Source organism: Salmo trutta, unplaced genomic scaffold, assembly GCF_901001165.1.
Source record: "Salmo trutta unplaced genomic scaffold, fSalTru1.1, whole genome shotgun sequence".
In the NCBI taxonomy this organism is placed as follows: Eukaryota; Metazoa; Chordata; class Actinopteri; order Salmoniformes; family Salmonidae; genus Salmo; species Salmo trutta.
The window spans coordinates 80,294-108,050 of NW_021822804.1; the positions used below are offsets into that span (position 1 = coordinate 80,294).

At 43.1% G+C, this 27,757-nt stretch overlaps 1 protein-coding gene and 1 long non-coding RNA gene across 2 annotated transcripts; both read right to left on the minus strand.

The window, feature by feature from the left end:
* Positions 1-147: 147 nt before the first annotated feature.
* LOC115184952 (transmembrane protein 183A) lies at positions 148-16,023 on the minus strand. The gene is made up of 8 exons (XM_029745536.1): positions 15,809-16,023; positions 10,664-10,753; positions 10,398-10,568; positions 9,985-10,144; positions 9,614-9,794; positions 1,700-1,780; positions 1,432-1,575; positions 148-823 (listed from the first exon to the last, which is right to left on the minus strand). The coding sequence occupies exons 1-8, from the start codon at positions 15,870-15,872 to the stop codon at positions 641-643; spliced, it is 1,074 nt and encodes a 357-aa protein (XP_029601396.1). The 5' UTR covers positions 15,873-16,023; the 3' UTR covers positions 148-640.
* On the minus strand, positions 5,013-7,451 carry LOC115184953 (uncharacterized). Its single transcript, XR_003874701.1, has 2 exons — positions 7,421-7,451; positions 5,013-5,982 (listed from the first exon to the last, which is right to left on the minus strand). It is a non-coding gene; the product is annotated as an uncharacterized LOC115184953 (long non-coding RNA).
* Positions 16,024-27,757: the final 11,734 nt, after the last annotated feature.

Here is a 27,757-nt window from a genome sequence, read left to right on the forward strand (position 1 = left end):
GGGAGTCAGGGTACTGAGGATGGTTTAGGAGTACAGGGAGACAGGGTACTGAGGATGGTTTAGGAGTACAGGGAGACAGGGTACTGAGGATGGTTTAGGAGTACAGGGAGTCAGGGTACTGAGGATGGTTTAGGTGTAAAGGGGATATTGGGTGGTGTAGGTGTACAGGCAGGCGGTACAGTCAGGGGTTTAGGTGTAAAGGGGATATTGGGTGGTGTAGGTGTAGGTGTACAGGCAGACGGTACAGTCAGGGGTTTAGGTGTAAAGGGGATATTGGGTGGTGTAGGTGTAGGTGTACAGGCAGACGGTACAGTCAGGGGTTTAGGTGTAAAGGGGATATTGGGTGGTGTAGGTGTACAGGCAGACGGTACAGTCAGGGGTTTAGGTGTAAAGGGGATATTGGGTGGTGTAGGTGTAGGTGTACAGGCAGACGGTACAGTCAGGGGTTTAGGTGTAAAGGGGATATTGGGTGGTGTAGGTGTACAGGCAGACGGTACAGTCAGGGGTTTAGGTGTAAAGGGGATATTGGGTGGTGTAGGTGTACAGGCAGACGGTACAGTCAGGGGTTTAGGAGTGAAGGGGTGTAATGTGTGGGGCACGTGGGATAGTAAGAGGGTTCTAACATGATGAGAGATGGGTTTTAGATATAGGGGGAGGAAGGGTACTGCGGATGCCACCAGTCCATGAGTCTCACGCTGTGTACAGGATCCAGCACCACCTGTGTCCCCCCCTGCTCCCCCCTCCTCCCCCGCTGGGGGGGAGAGTCCTGGAAGACCAGGCGCACTCGGTGGTGACGCATGTCCATGCTGACGTTGATGTTGAACTGGGAAGGGAACAGAGAGAGTGGGTTAGACAGACTGGAGACACAGGTTCCCCTATCCTAAAAACAGGCCCGAGTTTCAACCACATAATGGGCTTTTAAAAAGGCCCAAAGCAGCTGTTCTTTTAACTCAATATCAAATCATTTCTAGGTTGAGTATCTAACTGTAGTCGCTTTTCAAAGAAATCGACAAAAAGAAACAAAAATCACTTTTTTGCAAAAAAAAACTATTTCTCAAGCAAGAATTTGAGTGAGGGGCCTAAAGGAAGGGATCTGTAACCTGACAACTAGTCGCTATTGGCAGAGGTCTGAAACGCTTTGTTGGTTTATAACTTATACCGCCTGGGGATGTCACCAGGCAAGCCAAAACTCTACCCAGGCAAAACGTGCTGATTAGAAGGTTGTATTTTCAACCAACAACAATCAGGAAATTACACTGACCACATTTGTTCCCCCTTTAAAAGTCTTCCTTTCATCAGCTGTTGTACAATATGACACAAAACACAGAAAAAACTGCATTTTGACTGCACTGGGCCTTTAACAATGCAACTTCATGGATGGAGACAACAGAGTCAATTCAGTGTGAAAGCCAGGGAGAGTGGTGTACTGACCAGGGCGAGGGTCATCCCCATGACGACGGAGGTAAAGATGAAGTTCAGGGTGGTGACCTGCAGCAGGTAGCAGTCTGAGTCTGGGTTAGCATGGACATCCTCATACTGACGGGGCAACAACAGACCACCCTTACACCTCACCACCTAGTGGACAGAGACACAGAAACATATAGAAACTACCATACCCCTGATTACAATTAAAATGTTGGACTTCAAATTCAAACATGCTTCACTAGTGTCCTTCAGACAGTTCAGCATTAATACATACCGGCTTCACAAACTTGAAGTTGAACTCCCACATAGGATCAGGTCGAGAACCCACAACCTTATTGACCCAGAACAGCAGACACTGCAGAGGAGAAAATGGGGAAAACATTTCTTAGCATGGGCCGCCCCCCAGTGGTGAAGGTAGGAAACAACACCTCCACTTCGCTGATCCTCAACATTGGGGCCCCACAAGGGTGCGTGCTCAGCCCTCTCCTGTACTCCCTGTTCACCCATGACTGCGTGGCCATGCACGCCTCCAACTCAATCATCAAGTTTGCAGACGACACAGCAGTAGTAGGCTTGATAACCAACAATGACGAGACGGCCTACAGGGAGGAGGTGAGGGCCGTGGCGGAGGAGTGGTGCCAGTAAAATAACCTTTCCCTCAACAAAACGAAGGATCGGATCGTGGACTTCAGGAAACAGCCTCACTATCCACATCAACGGGACCACAGTGGAGAAGATAGAAAGCTTCGAGTTCCTCAGTGTCACATCACTGACAATCTGAAATGGTCCACCCACATAGTGTGGTGAAGGTGCAACAGCGCCTCTTCAGCCTCAGGAAGCTCAAGAAAGTTGTCTTGGCACCTAAAACGTTTACAGATGCACAATTGAGAGCATCCTGTCGGGCTGTATCACCCCCTGGTACGACAACTGCAGCGCCACAACCACAGGGCTCTCCAGAGGGTGGTGCAGTCTGCCCAACGCATCACCGGGGAAAAACTACCTGCCCTCCAGGAAGGCCAAAAAGATCATCAAGGACAACAACTGTTAACTCGAAATGACAACGACAAGGTTACAGTTTAACAAAGTTTACTATACTGTATGAACACACTACAAGGTAGCCATTACACTCACGGCTAGGTCCATCCACGAACTCACTTCCTGCGCAGGCGCACTCTTGACTGAGTGATAGACCCGTAATAACAGAAATATAGGGATACTTAAAACATGAACTTAACAATCTCCCCCTTTTCTTTAAAGACAAATTAAACATCAACAACATAATTAAATGTCCAGGTATTATTCAAGTTCCCCATTACAAATGGGTTGTGTGACAGTTTTTATTTGTATTACTCAAGCTGCCACTTTCCATTACTGAGAGCCTGTAGGAGCACAAGACCGGATGCTCCTTTTTTAGTCAGACAGTCAGCAAGTTGTTCCTTTGTGGTCGACCACAGAATCCGCTGGATTCTCTGTGCTTGAATAAGTTCCTTGATGCTGCTAATCTCAAGACGAAGTCTTTTCTCTGTGACAGACTTGGTTGACTTCAAAGCATCAACTAATGAGTAGTTGTCAGTGACACAAACTACAGGTAGAACGTGCCGTTTTGTCTCACCAGTGGTAAGCTCTGAGAACAGAGTTGCAAGAAAGATCGCATTGTCAATTCCATCCGCAAGAGCAAGTGTTTCTCCAGCAAGTGTGCTTTGGACAACCCTTCTGATCCTTTTTGACTGCCAACAGATAGGTGAGAATCTTCCTCCTTCACCCATTAACACGATTAGATGTCCACCTTGTGTGCCTCCATCTGTAAGGTTCCCTAGCGAAGCATCACTGAAGACAACTAGTTTCAAAGAGTAATCTTTTCCAACATGCTGAAACTTTAAAGTCACTTGTTGTGATTTCAGTTTACGAACAACTTTGTTTGCCTCATGAATGGTTTGTACAGTGGCGTGTTTTGTGTTAGATGCCAAGTTGCAACCATCAAACATTACATCAGGTCTACTCTGTCTAGCAACCCATAAAATTTATCCTATCTTTGACCTCAATTGATCAGCTTCAATTCCACAGAGGGGAATTCCTTTGTACGGCTCTTGAAGAATCCATGTGAATGGGTTGAAGATTCTTGGTATAGCTCTCCTGTTGCATCAGTATTGTCCCATCAACTGTAATAAACTCTATGCCAACATAACAAAAACTATCATGCTCCTCACGGCCGACCTGGAAAACAGATTTGAGGTGTGCAATCACAGTTGTAGCAAAGGTCTGTGAGCCACCCCAGATGAAGTCATCAACATGACAGGCAAGTGCTCCAGTCACATTGTAGTCTTGATCAAGCCAATAGAAGACTGCAGGATCCACTTGTGACAGTTTTCCACCTGTATTCAGCATTGTTGCCTTGACTTTGTTGTACCAGTAGAGTGATGCATCTGCCAGTCCATACACACACTTCTTTAGTTTCCACAGTGTTCCTTCGCATTTAGCTTCAGGCGGAGGTCGGATGTGAATGTCCCTTGACAGCTCTGTTCCCTGCAAAAATGCAGATTTGATGTCTATGGAATTAAGTTTCCATTTTTCTGGCAGATCACGGACATCAGCAATCTGAGTGACTCTGAGCCGCATGTCGGTGAGTCTTTTGGGAGTTGTTTAGCAGCCAGCTCCTCTAAACCTCTAGCCACTAGATGAGTCGTTTGGGAGTTGTTTAGCAGCCAGCTCCCCTAAACCTCTAGCCACTAGATGAGTCGTTTGGGAGTTGTTTAGCAGCCAGCTCCTCTAAACCTCTAGCCACTAGATGAGTCGTTTGGGAGTTGTTTAGCAGCCAGCTCCTCAAAACCTCTAGCCACTAGATGAGTCGTTTGGGAGTTGTTTAGCAGCCAGCTCCTCAAAACCTCTAGCCACTAGATGAGTCGTTTGGGAGTTGTTTAGCAGCCAGCTCCTCAAAACCTCTAGCCACTAGACGTGCTTTAGGCACTATTCCAGTTAAGGATTCTTTAAGGGTACACACCCACCTTGTTGAGACACATTTTTGGCCAATGTCTGTAACTTCCTCAAACACTCTATTTTTCCTCCAATTACTGAGCTCATCTAGCTTAGCTGAGTCAAATGACACGTCCTTTGTTTCAAGTACATCATCATTTTGAATGTCATTCTGTTTTTCTCAATTTTCCATTGGTTCAATTCTGAGATTATCTACAAGTGACAGGTCAGCTGACCCTGTTGTACCAGAAAGTGTAACTGGTTCAGAGTACTGCAAGTTGTACCAGTTCTGGTGTTTTCCTTTGGCTTTTCCTGCTCGTCCAATGACGGTTGCTGTATGTGGAATACCACTTTCTCTGTCTATGTATTTAACAGTTTGTCCAGTTTTCAGATTAGAACAACCATGTTCTCTTAACACATGTGGCTGTTGTTGAATGTTTTCCTCATTTGAACGCTCAACAGTATTATCTGTGGCATGTTTGAAGGTCTCTGATCCATTTCCTGTGTCAGTTTCAGTGTCCATATCATTGGATATGACATTTGGTAGGTTTGTGTCTGTTACTGTCTCCTTTTCATTAGGATGATTCTCAGCAACAGCCCCTCTATCTTGTTGATCATTTACTTTCCGCAATCTTGAGTGATGCACCCTGACAATGATGCCTCCGTGCCTCACAAATATCACCACACCATCTTGGCCAATGACTACTCCCGGTCCTTTCCACTCTTGACAGTCAACTCGTTTGTAGTACACTTTGTTTCCAGTTTCGTACTTCTCATCGGTGGGTCAAAGCTGTTTACGCAGAGCCCTGCGAATTCTTTCTGAGCACTCTGCTTCAGTGAACGCTTTTCTCGCTGCATGTAGTGCTGACAGGTGCTGTCCCACCCATGCACTCACACTGGCCCCTTCTAGTGCTGGTGGCTTGTCAACCAGTACAGAGGGAAGATTAGGGTTCTGCCCGAACACTAGTTGGTATGGGCTGTAACCATGAACATTGTGCATTGAGTTTTTTGCCATCAAAGCCCAATCTAGGGCTGTGTTCCAGTCACATCCATTGTCTTGCTTCACTTTCAGCATGATCTCTGTGAGTGTTTGATTATGTCTCTCCAGAAGTCCATTGCTCCATGGACTGTATGCAGCAGTTGTCTTTACTTCCATGTTGAAGTTCTCTGCCATTTCTCTTATTTCATTATTATTGAATTCTCCTCCATTGTCACTGTACAATTTCTGGGGCGGGCCATGCACACATATCCAGGAATGAATGAAGTGCTTGATGATGTCACTGGGTTTCTTTGTATTCATAATGCTTCCAGCACTAAAGCGTGTGAAGTGGTGGATTATGTGAAGGTACCACACACTTGGTCCCAACTCATGTAGATCTACAGCCACTGTTACATTGTACTTGGAAGCCAGCAGCAAACCAACAGCTGGTTTGGGCTTAGGTTTACTGTATTTTTGACATGTCTCACAATTGTTAACTATCTGCTGTAGAATGGAAATAAATCTCATCATCATTATTCCCTGAACTGCTGAGTAATTTCTGAAGTCTGTCAACTGTAGCATGTCCAAACTGTTTGTGAAGCTTTAACCTGTTAGGGTATAGGGGGCAGCATTGAGACTTTTTTGAAAAAAGATGTGCCCATTTTTAAATGCCTCCTACACCTACCCAGTAACTACAATATGCATATACTTATTATATATGGATAGAAAACACCCTAAAGTTTCAAAAACTGTTTGAATGGTGTCTGTGAGTATAACAGAACTCATTTGGCAGGCAAAACCCTGAGACAGATTCTGACAGGAAGTGGATACCTGATGTGTTGAATTGACTTTGAGCCTATGCCATTGAAAAACAAAGGGGGTGAATTATATTCTGGCACTTCCTATTGCTTCCACAAGATGTCCCCAGCCTTTACAAAGTGTTTTGAGTGTTCTACAGTGAGATCTGACCGAATAAGAGCCATGGAACGTGATGGTCCATCATTCACCCTGGCGCGCGATTTGATGGTGGGTACTCTCATTCCGAAACGTTTTAAAAGAAAACCCAATGGTCCGCCTTGAATTTTATTCATGTTCTGGTTAAAAAAGGCCCTAATGATTTATGCGATACAACGTTTGACATGTTTGAACGAACGGAAATATATTTTTTCCGTTCTTGAAGTGAAGTGAAGTCCGGCTGGCTTAGATCATGCGCTACAACACGGAGGTTTTTCGACATAAATGATGAGCTTTTTTGAACAAAACTACATTCGTTATGGACCTGGGACTCTTTGGAAGTGACATCTGATGAAGAGAATCAAAGGTAATGGATTATTTATATAGTATTTTCGATTTTAGATTCCTCCAACATGGCGGTTAGTCTGTATCGCGATGCGTATTTTTCTGGCGCAGTGCTCAGATTATTGCAAAGTGTGATTTCCCAGTAAGGTTAATTTAAAATCTGACAAGTCCATTGCGTTCAAGAGATGTAAATCTATAATTCTTTGAATGACAATATAATATTTTAGCAATGTTTTCTAATATTAATTAATTATTTTGTCGTCATGACTTGACTGCCGGTATTGGAGGGAAACGATTTCCTGAACATCAACGCCATAGTAAAACACTGTTTTTAGATATAAATATGAACTTGATAGAACTAAAAATGCATGCATTGTCTAACATAATGTCCTAGGAGTGTCATCTGATGGAGATTGTAAAAGGTTAGTGCATAATTTTAGCTGATTGTATGGTTTTGGTGACGCATGTCTTTGAATCGACAATGCATTGCACACAGCTATTGTCAATGTACTCTCCTAACATAACCTAACTTTATGCTTTCCCCGTAAAACCTTTTTGAAATCGGTAAACGTGGTTAGATTAAGAAGATGTTTATCTTTCAAAGGCTGTAAGTTAGTTGTATGTTTGAGAAATTTGAATTTGTACATTTATTTGGTTTCAAATTTGCCGCTCTTGAAATGCACCTGCTGTTGATAGGGTGCGCCACAGGTGGCACGCTAACGTCCCAGGTAGCCTCAAGAAGTTAACAATACTTTGTGTTTTTCTTTTGTGTTCATGTTCTCTGTGTCCGTCCAAATCTCATTTTTGCATGGACTCTGTGTGATGTCTTTGTCTAAAATGTTTACACAATAGTGGCCTGAGGTAGTAAGTTCAAGAGTCACTGGTTGTTTAAACATCACTGCCTTGTTATTTTTTATGTCTAGTACAGCCCCTGCCTTCTTGAGGGAAGCTTTGCTTAATAGTAAGGGGATATCTGTAGGGACCACCTCTGTTTCAATGTGACACTTAGTCTGACCAATTTTTGCTGGTATCTTAACTCTTGGTAGAATGGACAATTCTCCCATCTCCAAATTTGAAAGCTCTGTTGCTTGGTGTGTCAATCATATTTTGTACTTCTTTCATATTTAGTTCACTAACATAGCTATCAAGCCATTTTGCACCACACACTGTGCATGTACATGCAGTATCAATCACAGCAGATCCTAAGGATTCAACTATAAAAATCTCAGTATCAGAAGCAGATTCATTTGAAAACAGTGTAATGTTACACTGCTCTATTATCTGTGTTTACATTTTCCTCTGTTAGTTTAACTTGTTCATTTTTATGAGGACAGTCTTTAACCCAATGGTAAGTGCTTTGACAAACAGCACATTTTGATCTCCTTCCATATTTGTCCAGTGGATTTGTTCTGGGAAATGGCGCCCTCTTCAGGTTGTCTTGAGAACGTGACTTTTTGGCGCCTTTTCTCTGCTGCTCAGTGTAATATGCTCCGTCACTCGCTCGCATTCCATCTGTTAACGGCGCGACAGACGTCTTTTCACCAAAAATTATTTTTAGTGCCGACTTCATTGATGCAAAAGTCAGTACAGTACAAGCAGTCAAAGCCAACTGTTTCTCCCGACCATCCAGACAGGCAGTATCTAGCAACTTGAAAGCTAACACTGCATCCGGGAGAACCATGTCGTACTTAAGCATCCTATTGTACCTCTGTTCGAAATCAATGATGTAGTCCGTCATCGCAACCGAAATATCTCTTGAAACACTGTCAAAGTTTGAATATGCATCGTAGGCACGGTCTTTCTCTTCTTTAAGAAATACAGAATCCAGTGCTCTGATCAAAGTTCCCATACCATCATCATTGTTGTTCAAATCCTCAACGGATATTTCCAGTGCTGTATCTCTCGCTCTTCCCTCGAGCGATAATACCACCGCAAGTGCTTGCTTTTTCGCGTCCAGATTAGTAACCCATGTCCAGATTCCAAATAAATTTTTCCAACTTTCGTACGACCTCTTCTCGTCGAAGTGAGGTGGCACATTGTAGTTATTAGCCATCCTCTGCTACCAATGTTAACTCGAAATGACACAACGACAAGGTTACAGTTTAACAAAGTTTACTATACTGTATGAACACACTACAAGGTAGCCATTACACTCACGGCTAGGTCCATCCACGAACTCACTTCCTGCGCAGGCGCACTCTTGACTGAGTGATAGCCCCGTAATAACAGAAATATAGGGATACTTAAAACATGAACTTAACAACAACCACCCGAGCCACTGTCTGTTCACCCGCTATCATCCAGAAGGCAAGGTCAGAACAGGTGCATCAAAGCTGGGACCGAGAGACAGAAAAACAGCTTCTATCTCAAGGCCATCAGACTGTTAAACAGCCATCACTAGCACATCAGAGGCTGCTTGCCTATAGACATAGACTTGAAATCACTGGCCACTTTTAGAAATGGATCACTAGCCACTTTAATAATGTTTACATATCTAGCATTACTCCTCTCATATGTTTATACTGTATACTATTCTACTGTATCTCAGTCTGTGCCGCTCTGACATTGCTCGTCCATATATTAATATATTCTTAATTCCATTTCTTTACTTAGATGTGAGTATTAGGTATTTGTTGTGAAATTGTTAGATATTCTTGTTAGATATTACTGCACTGTTGGAACTAGAAACAAGCATTTTGCTACACCCACAATAACATCTGCTAAACACGTGTCTGTGACCAATAACATGTGATTTGATTGAACAAGTGTCAAGTGGACATTAATGCCAGAATTTGATGGATTAGTGAGTTGCAGCCCAGATCAAGTACCCAGACCCTCTCAGGATCCAAATAAGGCGAGAACATCAAACTCAACAAACCAAATAGTTATTTGGAAAACCGCTAGCCTGTTACCCCGCTTGGCGCCATCTTGGTTCTTTACCTTGGAGTTGAGTAGCGTGGTGGGCGTGGACTCTGGGAGGGCAGGGTTCAGGGAGACACGTGAGCTGAATGGCTCATACAGGTGGAAGAGGGAGCGAATCACGCGAGCCCGTAGACAACGCTTCCTGGCTATGGAGTCTGGCTGCAGACGGAACGGCAGGTGAGTATCCAGACTGTAGTGTCTATGGGGGGAGAATGAGAGAGAGAGAAAGGGAGGTGAAAGTGAGAGCATAGAGCGAGGCAGGGAAACAACATATGTAAATAACAAGGGTACTTCTCCTTCAGGTGCCAAATTTCAAGGACAATGTGAATCTGACTTCCCAGGATTCAAGTCTTATGAAGAGCCGTGGGAATGAGAGGGTCTAACACTACCTCCTGTAAAGTCTGGTCCAGAAGGCTGCAGTGCAGGTGACGGTCCAGGCGTTTCTGCAGATCAGAGCAAACGTACACACATCCTCTGGACGGATATAGGAAGCCAGCACCAGCCAGATATCCACTGTGTAGTCCTCCCCATCACTGCACTCACTGCACTCTGGGAAAACAGACAATCCCCCCCAAAAATGGGCTGTTACAGTCAGGAAAGTTGTTCACCTCCCCTTACAGATCTGAGACGACTGGATAGGTGAAAGAAAAGATGGCCTAGTTTACAGCCCATTGCAATGACCTACCCAGTTGCACTGTATAACATCTGTGAAGGAGCAGAGTACAGGGGAAAGGGAGCAACTCTCTGGAATGAAACGCAGTCCTCAACTCTCTTCCAAAGCATGACTAGAGAGCTGAAGTACCTTTCCTCCTCTTGTTCTTCTTCTTGCGGGCCTGTTTGGCCTCGTTCTCTCCATCCTCCCCGGGGTCGAGGTCGTCGCTACTCTCCAGTGTGTCTCCGGTGAGGGTGGATGCTGACGAGAACACCTCCTGTAGTGAACCCTGCGACCCCTCTAGCCCACACAACATCTTCACTGCAGGACAAACAGTGCGAAGTTAGTTAATGTGGTGTATCGATTAAACACAATGTCTGTAGCACAAATCGAAACATTTTGAATGACGCTCTTACCTTCTTTTTCAATTGCATTGGCAACTGCCTTTTTTACCCTCCCTGACTTCACAACGGCTGGGTCGGCGTTGGCGAAATCAGCAACTGTCACTGCAAGAGAGTGGAGAAGATGCAGTTTACCAATCACTCACAATAGCAAAGGGTGGCATGGGGTGCATCTCAATAGTCATATTTTACAACTTCTTGCTCCCCTCATCTCTTTTCCTTTGTCTGCACTTACCTGAAAACACTTGTTAGGTGAAACCATTATCAGACACTTTTGGCTTTGGGCTTGTTCGACATTGTAGGCGACTGCCTACTGACTAGAGGTCGACCGATTAATCGGAATGGCCGATTAATTAGGGCCGATTTCAAGTTTTCATAACAAATCAGCCACTGATTTGACGATTTAAATTTTGTATTTTTACACCTTTATTTAACCAGGCAAGTCAGATTAACCTGTTAGGGTATAGGGGGCAGTATTGAGAATTTGAAAAAATATGTGCTCATTTTTAACTGCATTTTACACCAACTCAGAAGCTAGAATATGCATATTATTGTTCAGGTTTGGATAGAAAACACCCTAAAGTTTCAAAAACTGTTTGAATGGTGTCTGTGAGTATAACAGAACTCATTTGGCAGGCAAAACCCTGAGACAGATTCTGACAGGAAGTGGATACCTGATGTGTTGAATTGACTTTAAGCCTATACCATTGAAAAACAAAGGGAAGGAGGAATATTTTGGCACTTCCTATTGCTTCCACAAGATGTCCCCAGCCTTTACAAAGTGTTTTGAGTCTTCTACAGTGAGATCTGACTGAAGAAGAGCCATGGAACGTGATGGCCCATTAGACCCCTGGCGCGCGATTTGATGGTGGGTACTCTCATTCCGAAACGTTTTAAAAGAGAACCCAATGGTCCGCCTTGAATTTTATTCATGTTCTGGTTAAAAAAGGCCCTAATGATTTATGCGATACAACGTTTGAACGAACGAAAATATATTTTTTCCGTTCTTGAAGTGAAGTCCGGCTGGCTTAGATCATGTGCTACAACACGGAGGTTTTTGGACATAAATGATGAGCTTTTTTGAACAAAACTACATTCGTTATGGACCTGGGATTCTTTGGAAGTGACATCTGATGAAGAGAATCAAAGGTAATGGATTATTTACATAGTATTTTCGATTTTAGATCTCTCCAACATGGCGGTTAGTCTGTATCGCAATGCGTATTTTTCTGGCGCCTTGCTCAGATTATTGCAAAGTGTGATTTCCCAGTAAGGTTAATTTTAAATCTGACAAGTCCATTGCGTTCAAGAGATGTAAATCTATAATTCTTTGAATGACAATATAATATTTTAGCAATGTTTTCTAATATTAATTAATTATTTTGTTGTCATGACTTGACTGCCGGTATTGGAGGGAAGCGATTTCCTGAACATCAACGCCATAGTAAAACGCTGTTTTTAGATATAAATATGAACTTGATCGAACTAAAAATGCATGCATTGTCTAACATAATGTCCTAGGAGTGTCATCTGATGGAGATTGTAAAAGGTTAGTGCATAATTTTAGCTGATTTTATGGTTTTGGTGACGCCTGTCTTTGAATCGACAATACACTACACACAGCTATTGTGAATGTACTCTCCTAACATAACCTAACTTTATGCTTTCCCCGTAAAACCTTTTTGAAATCGGTAAATGTGGTTAGATTAAGAAGATGTTTATCTTTCAAAGGCTGTAAGTTAGTTGTATGTTTGAGAAATTTGAATTTTGCCGCTCTTGAAATGCACCTGCTGTTGATAGGGTGCGCCACGGGTGGCACGCTAACGTCCCATATAGCCCCAAGAAGTTAAGAACATATTCTTATTTTTAATGACGGCCTAGAAACGGGGGTTAACAGCCTTGTTCAGGGGGGATTTGGGGATTCGTTTTTGCAACCTTCCGGTTACTAGTCCAACACTCTAACCACCTGCCTTACATTGCACTCCACGAGGAGCCTGCGTGGCAGGCTGACTACCTGTTACACGAGGGCAGCAAGGAGCCAAGGTAAGTTTCTAGCTAGCATTAAACTTATCTTATAAAAAACTATCAATATTAACATAATCACTAGTTAACTCCACATGGTTGATGATATTACTAGTTTATCTAACGTGTCCTGCGTTGCATATAATCGATGCGGTGCCTGTTAATTTCTCATCGAATCACAGCCTACTTCGACAAACGGGTGATGATTTAACACTGTCATTGCACCTAACCATAAACATCAATGCCTTTCTTTAAAATCAATACACAAGTATATATTTTTAAACCTGCATATTTAGTTAATATTGCCTGCTAACATGAAATTGTGTCACTTCTCTTGCGTTCATTGCACGCAGAGTCAGGGTATATGCAACCGTTTGGGCCGCCTGGCTCGTTGCGAACTAATTTGCCAGAATTTGACGTAATTATGACATAACATTGAAGGTTGTGCAATGTAATAGCAATATTTAGACTTAGGGTTGCCACCCGTTAGATAAAATACGGAACGGTTCCGTATTTCACTGAAAGAACTTTTGTTTTCGAGATGATAGTTTCCGGATTCGACCATATTAATGACCAAAGGCTCATATTTGTGTGTTTATTATATTATAATTAAGTCTATGATTTGATATTTGACAGAGCAGTCTGACTGAGCGGTGGTAGACAGCAGCAGACTCGTAAGCATTCATTCAAACAGCACTTTCGTGCGTTTTGCCAGGAGCTCTTCGCTGTGCTTCAAGCTGTTTATGACTTCAACCTGGGTATAATTTGTGGAACGTTCCAACAGGAATCTATTCCAAAAACTTTGTAAATAACAAGGTTGCCAAAAAACAACGCATACAAAACTGTATAGCGGCAGAATAAGATACCGGGTAGGGAGTGGTCTATTTCATTGCGTTTTTCACTCACGTTTATTCAGAAAAATGTCTGTTCTCACATGTCTGTTTGCCTATGGACAAACATTAAGAATAAGCTACGTGGTGAGTTGATGCCTATTCAGCAGCTAGTTAGCTAGGTTTGAAAGCGTTGTTGGTTGGCAACCTTTTACTTTACGTTTTTTGGAACAGATTCCTGTTGGAACGTTCCATAAATTATACCCACCCCTTCAAGCCTGTCAACTCCCAAGATTAGGCTGGTGTAACCGATGTGAAATGGCTAGCTAGTTAGCCGGGTGCGCGCTAATAGCGTTTCAAACGTCACTCGCTCTGAGACTTGGAGTAGTTGTTCCCCTTGCTCTGCATGGGTAACGCTGCTTCGAGGGTGGCTGTTGTCGATGTGTTCCTGGTTCGAGCCCAGGTAGGAGCGAGGAGAGGGACGGAAGCTACACTGTTACACTGGCAATACTAAAGTGCCTATAAGAACATCCAACAGTCATAGGTATATGAAATACAAATCGCACAGAGAGAAATAGTCCTATAATTCCTATAATAACTACAACCTAAAACTTCTTACCTGGGAATATTGAAGACTCATGTTAAAAGGAACCACCAGCTTTCATATGTTCTCATGTTCTGAGCAAGGCACTTAAACGTTAGCTTTCTTACATGGCACATATTGCACTTTTACTTTCTTCTCCAACACTTTGTTTTTGCATTATTTAAACCAAATTGAACATGTTTCATTACTTATTTGAGACTAAATTGATTTTATTGATGTATTATATTAAGTTAAAATAAGTGTTCATTCAGTATTAATGTAATTGTCATTATTACAAATAAAATAAAAACTATTTAAAAATAAAATAAGCTTTTATTTAAATCGGCCAATAAATCGGTATCGGCGTTAAAATCATAATCGGTCGACCTCTACTACTGACTGATCAACAAATCATCTTACATCATAATTAACTACTTTACCCACAACGCATCACAGATTTCATGCCCTCGAACAGAGACTTGCACCTTTTTCAGGACACAGCAGAGGAAGGAAGACAAGGAGGAGAATAAGTCTAGCTACACTACTGAGATGCCCCTTGGTAGTGGGGCCGCTTGCACCAGTAACTCTATGTGCGATGTAAAATGTGATCTATGCCGGACCTAAAAATTCGACCTGTTGCCCTTCTATGAACTACGACTGGGAGTAGACTCAACGTCTAGTAGGGAGCAGGAGTAGGGTGCAATTTCATGATATGGACAGAAAATAATAGCAAACTATATTTTCAAAAGGATGTGAGTCTTGTGTTGATATTTAACAACCTCTGCAGGCTTTTCTAAATGTGTCTCAGATATTATCAAAGTAATAGATGAGCTGCCACTCCACGTGTTTGCCTAGCACTTCCTTCACCATGGAATGTGTCGGCTACAGAACACACAAGGAAAATGTTCTCATAATGTTAGACGGTAATCATCATGAACACTCACCTCAATTTGGCTAACATTTTCCCCAACCTAATTGTAACCAAATATCCAAACGGAGTGTACGTGAAAACAGAAATTGAATGGATTTATTGAGACGAGTCCCCACGCTTGTCTCAAACCTGCGCGATAACGCTGTCATAAAGAGCTGAAATGATTGTTCACCACACACATCTATCGATTTAAAGTATTTAAAACGGTTGGATGACTTTGGGAGCTTCGGTAAGGAACAATATGATACATGCTTTCAATGTCATTAGCCTACTTTATTCCAATATTTTCATCAGTGATATTCATTCCAACAGTAATTATTGATTGATCCATCCAGTTGTGTTTAAGAAAACGTGCACGCATAGGGGCGCTGCCTAGTAACCAAAACTAGAAAACATAAATGATCATGAACGCGCATTGCTTACACCGGATTTAGCTACGACTAGTTTTATTTTAGGTTGGTGCAACAGGTGTAAATTCTGATACCAAAGTCTGACGTAGCTACGCCCAATTTAGCATTTAATTTTAAACTCAACTGGTGGGTGTCTGACTAACATCCAGCAGAAACAAACCTACATATTTCTATCTGAACGTTCTATTTTTATGGCTAACATTGAAATCCTCCTTAATGAACAAGCAATGTATTGACTATTAATGATGGTAGTAGAATCGGGTGGTTTGACTTCCGTCCTCGAGGACCCACCCACTCTGCGCACCACTGTACGTTACTGATGACGTACGGTGGCCTGTTACCGGCTGGGTAAACAAGTTAGCTTGCTAAAGCTAACTACAGTACCTGACTCCGAGCAGACGTCCCCGGCCCGAAATTTCAGCCGTTTTCGGTTCCCTTTCTTGGGCATGGCGGTAACAAGGGTCTGTGGCCGCTTATCGGGGCTGTGTATCCTGCCATGTCTCTATGACAAGCAGAGGTAAAGAGAAAAATAAAAAAGTGGGAGAGAAATTGAAAATTGTTCCTCCAGGATCTTCAGCCATCATGGGACTGACGTAAGTGAGCTTACGGACGTTAAATCACGCGAGACTTTCTTCGTATCGTTATTCAATGGCTAGCTCATCATTTTCGAATCTGATTGGACAAGACGTCTTCTGGGTGGTCATTGAGCCAGTCAGATTAGTCTGTTCACCCTCACTGGATGGAGGTGGAGTTAAATTCCCAAAGGATTACGTCATCATCTAAAATCTTAGTACAGAGTAGCAGAAGAGAGACGGCAGGCTACTATGAAACCATTGTAGCACACTGACTTCCTAAATATAACGATTTGGTCATCTGTCAATCAATCAAATATATTTATAAAACTCTTTTTACATCAGCAGATGTCACAAAGTGCTTATACAGAAACCCAGCCTAAAACCACAAACAGCAAGCAATGCAGATGTAGAAGCATGGTGGCTAGGAAAAACTCCCTAGAAAGGTAGGAACCTAGGAAGAAACCTAGACAGGAACCAGGCTCTGAAGGGTGGCCATTCCTCTAATGGCTGTGCCGGGTAGAGATTTTAAGAGTACATGGCCAAGATGTTAAAACGTTCATAGATGACCAGCAGGGTCAAATAATAATCACAGTGGTTGTAGAGGGTGCAACAGGTCAGCACCTCAGGAGTAAATGTCAGTTGGCTTTTCATAGCCGAGCATTCAGAGGTTGAGACAACAGGTTGACAGAGAGAGGGAATGTCAAAAACAGCAGGTCTGGGACAAGGTAACCCTGGTAACTCTGCCTTAGTCACTGTTACTAGCCGCCTACCACCCCTGTACTCTACCCTGCACCTAGAGACTGCTGCCCTATTTACAGTCCATAGAGTCATTGAACCCTGGTCACTTTAATAATGTTTATATACTGTTTTACCCACTTTATATATGCTGTGTTCTAGTCATGCTCATCATCCTATATACTGTAACTACTGCTGTACACAACTTTTCTATTCATATACTGTCTATACACAACCTTATATTTATATACAGTAACAGTCAAAAGTTTGGACACATCTACTCATTCAAGGGTTTTTCTTTATTTTTACCATTTTCTACATTGTAGAATAATATTGAAGACATTTACATTTAAGTCATTTAGCAGACGCTCTTATCCAGAGCGACTTACAAATTGAAGACATCAAAACTATGAAATAACACATATGGGATCATGTAGTAACCAGAAAAGTGTTAAACAAATCTAAATATATTTTATAGTTGAGATTCTTCAAAGTAGCCACCTTTTGCCTTGATGAAAGCTTTGCACACTCTTGGCATTCTCTCAACCAGCTTCATGAGGTAGTCACCTGGAATGCATTTCAATTAACAGGTGTGCCTTGTTAAAAGTTAATTTGTGGAATTTCTTTCCTTCTTAATGCGTTTGAGCCAATCAGTTGTGTTGGGACAAGGTAGGGGTGGTATACAGAAGACAGCCCTATTTAGTAAAAGACAAAGTCCATATTATGGCAAGAACAGCTCAAATAAGCAAAGAGAAATGACAGTCCATCATTACTTTAAGACATGGTAGTCACTGCAGAACATTTCAACAACTTTGAAAAACCATCAAGCACTATGATGAAACTGGCTTTCATGGGGACCGCCACAGGAAAGGTAGACCCAGAGTTACCTCTGCTGCAGAGGATACGTTCATTAGATTTACCAGCCTCAGAAATTGCAGCCCAAATAAATCCTTCACAGAGTTCAAGTAACAGATACATCTCAACATCAACTCTTCAGAGGAGACTGTGTGAATCAGGCTTTCATAATCCAAATTAATCAGAGCAAAGGGCAGAGTAGGTGAACGGATGATCTCTGCATGTGTGATTCCCACCGTGAAGCATGGAGGAGGAGGTGTGATGGTGTGGGGGTACTTTGCTGGTGACACTGTCAGTGATTTATTTAGAATTCAAGGCACACTTAACCAGCAAGGCTACCACAGTATTCTGCAGTGTTATGCCGTCCCATCTGGTTTGCGCTTAGACTATCATTTGATTTTCAACAGGACAATAAACCAACACACCTGCAGGCTGCATCAGATTACCTGGCCTCCACAATCACCCGACCTCAACCCAATTGAGATGGTTTGGGATGAGTTGGACCGCAGAGTGAAGGAAAAGCAGCCAACAAGTGCTAAGCATATGTGGGAACTCCTTAGAGACTGTTGGAAAAGCATTCCAGGTGAAGCTGGTTGAGAGAATGACAAGAGTGTGCAAAGCTTTCATCAAGGCAAAGGGTGGCTACCTTGAATAATCTAAAATATAAATATATTTGGATTTGTTTAGCACTTTTTTGGTTACTACATGATTCCATATGTGTTATTTCATAGTTTTGATGTCTTCACTATTATTCTACAATGTAGAAAATAGTAAAAACAAAGAAAAACCATTGAATGAGTAGATGTGTCCAAACTTTTGATTGATACTGTATATTTCTTAATTTCTTTCTTTTCACTTTTTGGATTATGTGTGTATTGTACTTCACTATTGGAGCTAGAAGCACAAGCATTTCACTGCACCTGCGATAACATCTGCAAATCTGTATATGCGACCAATAAACTTTGATGTTATTTATTACTACAAGCCTGGGCTATTGCAATGTCAGCCATATTACTACTAGAACTTTTATGTCAAATCTTTACCGGTGAAAATGCATTAGAAAATGTATCAGATGGGAATGGGATTTATGAACTGTGTCGTGTTTTTGGCTATGCCGGATTAAGTGATATGACATGCTAACTTATAAAATGATTTCTCTGTAATTAATATTACCTGATTAAGCTAATCATGTAAATGTAATTAACTAGAAAGTCGGGGCACCACGGAAGAACGTTTATAGAGCTGTTATCTTCCGAATAAACTCTTAAAATACTTAGTAATATTTTACATCGATAGCAGTCAATATTAACCCTTACCTTATTTTCAGTCTCATAATGAAAGTTGTAAATTCTTGGTTATCTTCACGAACCCTGGCTAACAAGTTGAATCAGCAATACAAAATTGGGTTTAATTATTTATTTACTAAATACCTAAACTAATCACACAGAATTACAAATACACAGAATACAATGATGTCATACAGAAAACGTCCCGGTGGACGGAACCTGGTTACACAAAGGAAAGGGGGTTGGGCTTGAATGAAAGAGCGGGAAGATTTAGGAACCACAAACAGCAGCTATGCTATCGTAAATACATTATCTTATGCATTCTAAATTACCGCCCATTTGGAAAAGGAAAATGCAATAAATATTTACTCTGAGCTGCGCTTCGGTAGATTGGTCGTAGATGCTGGCCGGGTTGGCCAACAGATCTTCCTGTACTCGGAACAATGTCTCGTGGTAAATTGGATACGTGGTGGTATCTTCGTCTGGTTGTTAGACTGGATCCGTCGTCCGTCCTTTCCTAGCCCCCGTCGACAGCGGCTAGGAAGTATCACTTCTGTAGTGAATAAGCTCAAAGTTCATACCATTCGCCACCAAAGCTCACGCCGAGGTTGGCTTAGTTCTGTTCTTGACATGTGTCTGTCCTTCTAACGTAGAGGCTGCAGACCTCCCGTACTGGAACACCTGAATGTCTTTTCATCAAAGGCTTATATAGTGGAGAGGGGGGAAGGAGGTGTTTCATCGTTTATAACCCCTCCTCTTCACAGGGGTGGGCCACTGATCAAGCAGGGCACTTTCCTTATGAAAACCCAATTCTCTCATTTGGAAGCTAAAATTACATTTAATCTCTTAAAACCTGTTGAGGCCAGGGGGCAGTATTGAGAATTTTGGAAAAAAATATGTGCGCATTTTTAACTGCCTCCTACACCAACTCAGAAGCTAGAATATGCATATTATTGTTCAGGTTTGGATAGAAAACACTCTGAATTTTCTAAAACAGTTTGAATGGTGTCTGTAAGTATAACAAAACTCATATTGCAGGCAAAAACCTGTGAAAAATAGATTAAAAAAAATGAGAATTTTGTGACTGTACTATTTAGTGTCATTGTTTTATAGATACCATAGTGAGAAAGGATTCAGTTCGCAACTCCTACTGCTTCCACTAGATGTCAACGATCTTTAGAAAGTTGTTTGAAGCATCTGTGATGAATACAGACCGAATTAGAATGCTTACAAGTTGACACGTCATCACTTCATTTTTTGCGCCTGCGCATAAATCTGAGAAGAGTGTCTTTGTCATAATCGTTTATTCTAGACACTTGATAGGTTGTGTGAAAATATTACTGATGTTTACTGATGTTTCACGTTAAAAATGGACCAAAAGATTAATGCTAAACAACGTTTGACATGTTTGAACAAACATAAATAGATTATTTACTAGGTTTTTTTTTGCTTTTCGGCGTGACTTTACACTGCCCACCTCATTTTGTGGGAGCCTACTGAACGCTAACTATTTGGACATAAATTATGAACTTTGTCAAAAGAAACCACATTTGTTCTGGACCTGGGATCCCTGGCAGCGCCTTCTGATGGAGATAATCAAAGGTAAGGGGATATTTAGAATGTTATTATCGATATTAGATGATGCTAATGCTAACGGTATAGCTTAGCTTAGCTTAGCTTAGCTTATAGCTTAGCTTATGTTGTTAGCATAAGCTAAGATGACAGTTTATAGCAAAATGTGATTTCCCAGTAAAGTTATTTTGAGATCTGGCCATTCGGTAGCAATTACGAGATGATAATATATTATTCTTTGAATGACAATATTATAATTTACCAATGTTTTCGAATAGTAATTCCGTGATTTGTAATGCTGGATTCACTGGGAGCATTCGAGCCGAAAAAAATTCTGAATTTCACCGCGACTGTAAATGCTGTTTTTGGATATAAATATGAACTTGATGGAACTAAAAATGCATGTATTGTCTAACATAATGTCCTATGAGTGTCATCTGATGCAGATTGTCAAAGGTAAGTGCATAATTCTAGCTAGTTTTCTGTCTGTTGATGCCCTTCTTTGAATTGGCTAAACATTACACGCAGCTATTGTCAATGTACTCTCCTCACATAACCTAACTTTATGCATTCTCCGTAAAGCCTCTGAAAATCGGACAGCGTGGTTAGATTTAGGAGATATATCTTTCAAATGGAGGAAAATAGTTGATTATTTGATTATTTGAAATGATTACTCTTGCAGTTTTGAATTCCCCGCCATGGTCACATGACAATGAATCCCAATACCGGGATAAGATCCTGCCCCCTGGCCTCAACAGGCTAACAAACAATTTCAATATCAAACATTTCAATTGCATAACAATTCCATGTGACTCTGATAACTAGAGGGTGTATACTTTCCCAGGTACAGTTTATGTCGTCCTGTCATCAGTCATAATGTCTCAGATGACAACCGACCTGACATACATACTCATTACGTTCCAAAGCATATTTCCAACTGGTTTTATTACCAAAATATGGTTCCTTTCCCCATTTGTTTGATGTTCCCAGACTCTCTATATTTAACAGGACAGCAGTCTTTCAGTAGGGTCAGAGAGGGGAAGGGAGAAAGGTATTTATGGGGGGGGGGGTCATAAACCTTACCCACAGGCCAACGTCATGACAACATTATAAAAAAATCCTCATTACTGGCTATTCTAAATCAAATACAAAATGTATTATAGTTGTAGGCTAACTCTGTAAGCCGAACTGCACAGTCAATGAACCAACAGCATGGACTAGGCCTATACGTTCTAACCCAGACTCGTGGATAGAAAGGTTGGAGCGTAGCATAAGGTAACCAGTCCATCCAGTATGCATAATACAGTCCACACTCAAAGGCCATTACTAGATTTAGTTTAATTTTGGAGTATATGGTCTATCAATTATGTACCAAAGACATCTTAAATACTGGATATTTTTGATTAAATTAGCATTTGATGTCAGAGTGATTAGAGGGACAATAGAGCGCTGAGTACCAGGCCATTAGCGACCCAACAGTCAGGGTTACCGTGGTAGAGTCAGTCAGGGTTACAGTCAGAGTTACCGTGGTAGAGTCAGTCAGGGTTACAGTCAGATAACTAACATTATCCTCTCTGTCTCTATGCCCTTCTCAGCTATCTCTCTGTCTGCCCCCGCCCCCCTTCTCTCTCTATACATTTCCCCCTCTCTGCTTCTTTGTTATTCAGTAATCCCCCATCGCCTCACTGTTCTGTGTGTATCCTGGTTCCCCTCTCTCCTGTGTGGCTGGTAGCCTGCTGGGTAAATTGGGCCCCTGGCCCAGGGCCACACAGTCTGATGGTTGTGAGCACTAATAGAATATTAGCCTGCTACGCTAGCTTCCTCGCCCCACACTCCCTCTCATCTCAGTGCTCCGTCCGTCCGTCTGTGTGGCGCTGCCAGGGCCATCTGTCTCCCCAACGCCAGGCACGTTTAGCCAGCCAGACGCCAGTTTATTCCCCTGGAACGCCAGGTAGACAGAGAGGCTGTCACGATCGTCGTAATGAGCGGACCAAGGCGCAGCGTGAGTATAGTTCCACATATTTCTAATCTCCGTGAAACAAACAAAACAATAAAGAAACACCACAATGTGAAGTCATGCCGTGCACACAGGCAACTAAACACAAATAATATCCCACAAAACACAGGTGGGAAAATGGCTACCTAAATATGATCCCCAATCAGAGGCAACGATAAACAGCTGCCTCTAATTGGGAACCATATTAGCAGCAACATAGAAATAGACATAGTAGATCACCCCCCTAGTCACGCCTTGACCTACTACACCATAGAGAACCAAGGGCTCTCTATGGTCAGGGCGTGACAGAGCCTTCAGATAGGAGACTACAGGAGGGAACACAGAGGACTGTAGTTTAACTAGGATGACGGTTTATTTATGTCATGGTAGTTCAGTGGAGGATCTGAAATTCTTGTGTGTAGTTTGTCTCTCGTGTAAGTCTGTGATGAAGGGTGCATATGTGCCTGTGAATATGCCTGTATTTATATTCTGTCCATTTGCTTTGCTGATTACTTTTTCAACAGAACCACCTTTGTATGGCAACAGATCACCATCACTTCTATAAGAAGTTATTACTGATAGAAAGGATAAAAGAGGTGTCCTCTATCAAACGCCGTCTCCTCCTTCTCTCCTCATTAGGTATACAGTCGCTGAAGACTCCGGGCTGCGGAGCGTCGCTGGAGACTCCGGGCTGCGGAGCGTCGCTGGAGACTCCGGGCTGCGGACCGTCGCTGGAGACTCCGGGCTGTGGAGCGTCTCAGTAGGTTCCGGACTGTAGGCCGTCTCAGTAGGTTCCGGACGGGGAACTGTCGCCGGAAGCTCTGGACTGAGGAGTGTCGCTGGTGGCCTGATGCGTGGGACTGGCCTAGGAGGCACCAGACTAGTAACACGCACTTCAGGGCGAGTGCAGGGAGCAGGAACAGGACATACTGGGCTGGGCAGGCGCACTGGAGGCCTGATGCGTGGGACTGGCATAGGAGGTGCCAGACTAGTAACACGCACCTCAGGGCGAGTGCGAGGAGGAGGCACAGGACGTACTGGGCTCCGGAGGCGCACCGGAGGTCTGGAGCTTAGAGCTGGCACACCCCGTCCTGGCTGAATGGTGATTTGAGCCAAGCAAGGGCGGAGCGCCGGCACAGGACGAACTGGGCTGTGCTGGTGAAAGGGGGGTACCGTGCGTGGAGCAGGCGCAGGATAACCTGGACCGAAGAGACGCACTGGAGACCAGATACGCTGAACCGGCGCACTTCTCCCTGGCTGCCGGCCAACTCTAGCACGGCAACGATGAGGAGCTTGCACCGAGCGCACCGGGCTGTGAGTGCGCACTGGCGACACAGCATAACACGGTGCTTGCTCGGTCACTCGCTCGCCACGGTAAGCACGGGGAGTTGGCTCAGGTCTTAAAATCGCCTTAGCCAATCTGCCCGTGTGCCCCCATGCTGCCTCTCGTCCTTGCCTTTTGGTGGATATAGCGCCTCATAGTATCGCCGCTCCGCTCTTGCTGCCTCGATCTCCTCCTTCGGACGGCAATACTCCCCAGCCTGCCTCCAGGGTCCTTTCCCATCTAATATCTCCTCCCAAGTCCACGACTCCAAGTACTTCTCCTCACGCCGCTTGGTCCTTTTAGGGTGGGTGGTTCTGTCACGGCTGTTCAAATGATCGGACCAAAATGCAGCGTCGGCTTCGTTCCACATATTTATTATATAGTGAAACTAAATGCAAATAACAAAGTAAACTTAAGGACAAAACAACAAACCATGACGCAGGAGGAACAAACACACTCACAAAATATAATCACCCACAAAACACAAGTGGGACAAACATCAACTTAAATATGGCCTCCAATTAGAGACAACGACAACCGACTGCCTCTAATTGGAGTTCATGCCAAACAACAACCAACCTAGAAATACAAAACTAGAAACTAAACATAGAAATACAAAAACGGGAAAACACCCCCTGTCATGCCCTGACCTACTCTACCATAGAAAATAACAACTTACTATGGTCAGGATGTGACACTGATATAATGTATCTGGGGCCCTGAGCCCTGAGCTGATATAATGTATCTGGGGCCCTGAGCCCTGAGCTGATATAATGTATCTGGGGCCCTGAGCCCTGAGCTGATATAATGTATCTGGAGCCCTGAGCCCTGAGCTGATATAATGTATCTGGGGCCCTGAGCTGATATAATGTATCTGGAGCCCTGAGCCCTGAGCTGATATAATGTATCTGGGGCCCTGAGCCCTGAGCTGATATAATGTATCTGGGGCCCTGAGCTGATATAATGTATCTGGAGCCCTGAGCCCTGAGCTGATATAATGTATCTGGGGCCCTGAGCTGATATAATGTATCTGGAGCCGTGAGCCCTGAGCTGATATAATGTATCTGGAGCCCTGAGCCCTGAGCTGATATAATGTATCTGGGGCCCTGAGCTGATATAATGTATCTGGGGCCCTGAGCTGATATAATGTATCTGGAGCCCTGAGCCCTGAGCTGATATAATGTATCTGGAGCCCTGAGCTGATATAATGTATCTGGAGCCCTGAGCTGATATAATGTATCTGGGGCCCTGAGCTGATATAATGTATCTGGAGCCCTGAGCTGATATAATGTATCTGGAGCCCTGAGCTGATATAATGTATCTGGGGCCCTGAGCCCTGAGCTGATATAATGTATCTGGAGCCCTGAGCTGATATAATGTATCTGGGGCCCTGAGCTGATATAATGTATCTGGGGCCCTGAGCTGATATAATGTATCTGGGGCCCTGAGCTGATATAATGTATCTGGAGCCCTGAGCTGATATAATGTATCTGGAGCCCTGAGCCCTGAGCTGATATAATGTATCTGGGGCCCTGAGCCCTGAGCTGATATAATGTATCTGGGGCCCTGAGCTGATATAATGTATCTGGAGCCCTGAGCCCTGAGCTGATATAATGTATCTGGAGCCCTGAGCCCTGAGCTGATATAATGTATCTGGAGCCCTGAGCTGATATAATGTATCTGGGGCCCTGAGCTGATATAATGTATCTGGGGCCCTGAGCTGATATAATGTATCTGGAGCCCTGAGCTGATATAATGTATGTGGAGCCCTGAGCCCTGAGCTGATATAATGTATCTGGAGCCCTGAGCCCTGAGCTGATATAATGTATCTGGGGCCCTGAGCTGATATAATGTATCTGGAGCCCTGAGCCCTGAGCTGATATAATGTATCTGGAGCCCTGAGCCCTGAGCTGATATAATGTATCTGGGGCCCTGAGCTGATATAATGTATCTGGGGCCCTGAGCTGATATAATGTATCTGGAGCCCTGAGCTGATATAATGTATCTGGGGCCCTGAGCCCTGAGCTGATATAATGTATCTGGAGCCCTGAGCCCTGAGCTGATATAATGTATCTGGAGCCCTGAGCCCTGAGCTGATATAATGTATCTGGAGCCCTGAGCTGATATAATGTATCTGGGGCCCTGAGCCCTGAGCTGATATAATGTATCTGGAGCCCTGAGCCCTGAGCTGATATAATGTATCTGGGGCCCTGAGCCCTGAGCTGATATAATGTATCTGGAGCCCTGAGCTGATATAATGTATCTGGAGCCCTGAGCTGATACAACACCCCAGCCGACGCTTGGTATTGCAGATGGTGATCTTAGGCTTGTGTGCGGCTGCTCGGCCATGGAAACCCATTTCATGAAGCTCCTAACAAACAGTTCTTGTACTGACAGAGGCAGTTTGGAAGTCTGTAGTGAGTGTTGCAACTACGAGCTTCAGCACTCGGCGGTCCCGTTCTGTGAGCTTGTGTGGTCTACCACTTCGCAGCTGAGCCGTTGTTGCTCCTACACGTTTCAACTTCACAATAACATCACTTACAGTTGACCGGGGCAGAAATTTGACATACTGACTTGTTGGAAAGGTGGCATCCTATGACGGTGCCACGTTGAAAGTCACTGAGCTCTTCTGTAAGGCCATTCTATTGCCAATGTTTGTCTCTGGAGATTGCATGGCTGTGTGCTTAATTTTATACACCTGTCAGCAACGGGTGTGGCTGAAATAGCCAAATCCACTAATTTGAAGGGGTGTCCATTAGAGGTCGACCGATTAGGATTTTTCAACGTCGATACCGATAATTGGAGGACCAAAAAAAATACTTTTTATTTTTGTAATAATGCAAATTACAACAATACTGAATGAACAATGAACACTTTTATTTGAGCTTAATATAATACATAAAAAAAATCTATTTAGTCTCAAATAAAAAAATGAAACGCTCAATTTGGTTTAAATAATGCAAAACAAAGTGTTGGAGAAGAAAGTAAAAGTGCAATATGTGCCATGTATAAAAGCTAACGTTTAAGTGCCTTGCTCAGAACATGAGAACATATGAAAGCTGGTGGTTCCTTTTAACATGAGTCTTCAATATTCCCAGGTAAGAAGTTTTAGGTTGTAGTTATTATAGGAATTATAGGACTATTTCTCTCTATGCGATTTGTATTTCATATACCTTTGACTATTGGATGTTCTTATAGGCACTATAGTATTGCCAGCCTAATCTCAGGAGTTGATAGGCTTGAAGTCATAAACAGCGCTGTGGATCAAGCATTGCTAAGAGCTGCTGGCAAACGCAGTAAAGTTTGAATGAATGCTAATGAGCCTGCTGCTGCCTACCACCGCTCAGTCAGACTGCTCTATCAAATATCAAATAATAGACCTAATTATAATAAACACAGAAATACGAGCCTTAGGTCATTAATATGGTCAAATCCGGAAATTATCATTTCGAAAACAAAACATTTATTCTTTCAGTGAAATACAGAACCGTTCTGTATTTTATCTAACGGGTGGCATCCCTAAGTCTAAATTTTCCTGTTACATTGCACAACCTTCAATGTTATGTCATAATTACGTAAACTTCTGGCAAATTAGTTCGCAACGAGCCAGGCGGCCCAAACGGTTGCATATACCCTGACTCTGCGTGCACTGAACAAAAGAGCAGTGACACAATGTGTATTAAAACTATAGTTTGAAAAATCTTTCCAACAAGCTCCTCCTCGATAATCACCCATCCTCAGTGTGAAAGAGCAATGGAAGTTATACTACTAATACTGTCACGCCTACTCCCTCTCCCTCGCCCTCTCCCTCTCCCTCTCCCTCTCCCCTGCTCCAGCGCTCTAGTCGCCGGTCTACTAACCACTGGTCCTGGCAACCTTCATCACACACCTGGACCTCATCATCACCTTGGTTACTCTCCCTTTCTTTAGCCCTCAGTAGCCTCATCAGGCAGTATTAGTTTTGGTCACGTTCTGCTTCTCCTGTGTTAT